Source organism: Gossypium hirsutum, chromosome D10, assembly GCF_007990345.1.
Source record: "Gossypium hirsutum isolate 1008001.06 chromosome D10, Gossypium_hirsutum_v2.1, whole genome shotgun sequence".
NCBI classification, from domain to species: Eukaryota; Viridiplantae; Streptophyta; class Magnoliopsida; order Malvales; family Malvaceae; genus Gossypium; species Gossypium hirsutum.
The window spans coordinates 37,802,714-37,806,546 of NC_053446.1; the positions used below are offsets into that span (position 1 = coordinate 37,802,714).

The 3,833-nt window shown below is 30.5% G+C and overlaps 1 protein-coding gene across 2 annotated transcripts; it reads left to right on the plus strand.

Moving 5' to 3' along the window:
• Nucleotides 1–1,366: 1,366 nt before the first annotated feature.
• LOC107933441 (auxin-responsive protein IAA4) lies at nucleotides 1,367–2,922 on the plus strand. Of its 2 annotated transcripts, none has more exons than XM_016865652.2 (4): nucleotides 1,367–1,910; nucleotides 2,001–2,203; nucleotides 2,295–2,403; nucleotides 2,500–2,922. In XM_016865652.2, the coding sequence occupies exons 1-4, from the start codon at nucleotides 1,762–1,764 to the stop codon at nucleotides 2,573–2,575; spliced, it is 537 nt and encodes a 178-aa protein (XP_016721141.1). In that variant the 5' UTR covers nucleotides 1,367–1,761; the 3' UTR covers nucleotides 2,576–2,922. The 2 variants fall into 2 exon arrangements, with proteins under 2 accessions (XP_016721141.1, XP_016721142.1); XM_016865653.2 differs by having other exon boundaries at nucleotides 1,371–1,910; nucleotides 2,304–2,403.
• The last annotated feature ends 911 nt before the right edge of the window (nucleotides 2,923–3,833 follow it).

Here is a 3,833-nt window from a genome sequence, read left to right on the forward strand (position 1 = left end):
TAAACTAACTAGCAACCATCGGAATGAGAACTTCTCATGAAAATTCTTTTTGGAAAACTATAGTTGAACCCAAATTCTAAATGATGATTTTCATATTGATAGTGAAATGTAGCCTAGATAAACTAACTTAAAAGAGTATAATCAAGAAAAAAATATACATGAAATGCACAAGGATGAATGCACATAGGACAAAATATTTACCCTTTAGAATTTGTTTATATTAAAATTGAAAACTACTTTTCAACTCAAATAACGATTTTAAATAAAATATTAATAAATAAATAAAATTTTAAATCAAATCTTAATTTTGAACTGAAATTTTAAGTAAAAAATTAAAACTTTTGACTTTTAACTTTAGAAAAATATTGTTTTTGAAAAAAAAATACATTTTTATCTCCATTAAATTTTCTAATTTACAACATTGGGTTTAAAATAACAATTTTATCTTCTCAAAATATTTTTTAAGTAATTATAAATAGTATCAAAATTTTTCAAAAACACTTTTTCATAGTATTTTTCAAAAGTAATTTTCAGCCCGAATGATAAACTATTATTAATCTCCTCTAGGCCCAAGGTTAGAGTCAAGGAGTTGGTAAGGGTTTTCACCTTCCCTAAAACATAAAATTTTCATTTTAATTCCTTTTATAATTTATAAAATTTTAGACTAATAATTATAAAATTACACTTTAACCTCAAAACTTATAAAAATTTAATTTAATCCTTATAAAATATAAACTATTGAAATGTCACTATTCATAAAATAAACATTTAACTTTGATCTAAATTTTTTTTTCCTAACTTCCGGCAACCAAAGAAGAGTTTTAAGCGTTTAACCATCCAAAAGTAATTAAGAATTCCTTACTCCCCTCATTAACCGAAACAGATCCAGATGCATTAATGGAGGCTCCACTATTCAGGAAAATTGTAGTTATTTACTAATCCTGTGGGTTTCCCCCCAAAAGAACCAAGTCAAAACAAACAACTAATTAAGATCACTTGAAATGACTGAAATGGCAAGGTTTTGGGTATTGGAATGTCAATTAACTTACAAACAATGTCAAGCTTAAGGTTTTTAATTAATTTCTTTTATTGTTTAATGTAAAGTGTTAAGCAGGAATAATTCAGGGGCTGACCTGCAGACATGACAGTCCACATGAAATGAACCCCAATAATCCATTAACCAAATTTATTGGAAAAAAAAAAGAATACCCTTCACTGCTAAAATTCTAGCACCACATGGCCATGCTGTGCCCATACCCAACACCCAAAATGGACCCTTTTTCAGATGGGGATGCTGCCTAGCTTTTTTCCTTCATTTAAAGGGAAAAAAAGAAACCAACGTCCATGATTTAACTCCCACAACCCCCGAAAACTTGATCTTGACCGTCCCTTTGAACCCTCAAAGTTCTTCCATATGTGCCGCTGAACTTGTCCAACCTTTGTCCCCTTATTGCAGGGACAGCTTGCCTCAAAGTTGCTGCTATTGCTACCGACAGCTTAGCTTGCCTTTGTCCATAATTCAAGCGTTGAGATTTGGGAGAATCACAAAGGCTACCTCTTTACACCTTCAACACCATTATATCCTATAAAATTAACTCTTTATGCATTCCCATTTCAACATTAAAAAAAAAAAAACACATCTCAAACATTGTGCATCCTAAAAGGAACCCTGATAAGAACTTTCCTAAAATCAGCTTGCACTTGAAGAAGTAACCTAGGGTTTGTATTGACTTGCTGTATCATTTGAACTTTGACAGAAAAATGGAAGGCTGTGTGGCAACTGAACTAAGATTAGGGTTGCCGGGAACTGATAATGTTAGAAACAAGAAGCGGCCATTGCAGGAGGCTGACGAAGAATGTGGAGCAAATGGAAAATCTGATGCTCAAGATGAAACTGCCCCTCCTGCCAAGTAAGTTATTTGGTTTTAACAATTGTATTATGACATACAAAAGTAGATAGAAACTAATGGTTGTTTTGATGTATATTTTGCCACATGCAGAGCACAAATAGTGGGGTGGCCACCCATCAGGTCCTATAGAAAGAAAAACATTCAGGCAAAGAAGAATGACAGTGAGGGTCCTGGGATTTACATTAAAGTAGGCATGGATGGAGCACCATACCTAAGAAAGATTGACCTCAAAGTTTACTCCGGGTACCCGGACCTCTTGCAGGCTTTAGAGAACATGTTCAAGTTTACCATAGGTAAGAATATACCTTTTGTCGTTATATAACATGCATACATAGTGCGAAATGGTGATGAATTTTGTCAAAAATGACCTTGGAAATCATCAAGTTCTTTCAGGGAAGTACTCGGAAAGAGAAGGCTACAAAGGTTCAGATTATGCACCTACGTATGAAGACAAAGATGGAGACTGGATGCTAGTAGGAGATGATCCCTGGGAGTAAGTCTCTCTATGACATGTGTATATATAAATATACATATATCTGTATGTATGTATTTTGTGCAATTTACAAGGCTATCCTTTTATGTTTTGCAGAATGTTCATCACATCATGCAAGAGACTAAGAATCATGAAAGGTTCAGAAGCCAGGGGCTTAGGTTGTGGTGTATGAGAAAATTAAAAAAAAAAATGCACAGAGATGAGTAAATCTTTGAGGTTGGGTTCTCAAAAGGAGATTTTAGGATCTGATTATCAGTCTCCTCAATAGGTAGTGTCGGTTCATGACTGGGAAAGTTTAGAACAGATAATATAGAGTGAAGTTACATTTTCGTATTTTCTCACACGTTTTGTCTGAAAAAAACAGATGATTTATATTTTGGTGGTCTTATCATCTGTAATGTTAATGTGTTTTGTTATTATACCTATCAAAATCAAACTTGGATACAAGGAAAGTGTATGGATATAGTTTTGCTTCTGTAATATTATTATTAATTTGACACAAAGGAAAACAAAGTTGTATATCAGTTGTGTTTGTGCATAATTGAACTTGTCTTCGTGTGTGCATTGTTTTTTTTTTTTCATAAATAAATTGTGCCATCAACTATTCTTTTGTCTTCTTATTCCTTTTTTTTTAGTTAAAACTGCATAAAAAAAGGATCAAAGCAGATCAGTGATTTCCATAATTAGGGAAAGTCAAATATCTGAATTAGGGATTTAAATATTCGGGGTACTAAAATGATATTTAGAGAATATTTTGTAATTTTGGCTGTCGAACTTTCGTTATTCATATCGGATATTTATCACAAACAATATGGTTGAAAAAAATTATGAAATAAATTTTGTTTTAATATAAATTTCTTAGATACTTTTCTTAATTTGTTTTTTTTTTCTATTTCTTATCCAATTATTTTTTTTCTAATTTGGTATCTAAACTTGACATTTTTTTAAAATTTGGTACCTAAATATTTTTGCTCTAATTTAGCAACTAAATTTGTCAAACATTATATAAATTACTTTAATATACTAACAATGTTATTTTTTATGAGGTATCAAAAATAATCAATGTATGAATAACATGGGATAGATGACATGAAATTTTATTTTTGTATTTTGAATATTCAATTACTTTTAGTTTAATTTTTTAATTTAATATAATGAATTTCTTTTATTTTAAGTTTTTAAAACTCTTGTTTTCTTGCTTAATATCAATTCGTTAAGCATAACTTAAATTATAATTTTAACACAATTTTTTATACTAATGAATATTTTGTGGAATTGAGGGCTTTTTTAAGATTAAGTCTCACCTTTAGAACAACCACCACAAAAAAAAAAAAGAAAGAAATTCACTTGCATGTAAAACAAATAAAATATAATGTTGTGTTTGTTTCACTGAAAACATCTTCAGGAAAATGATTTCTAGAAAATGGATT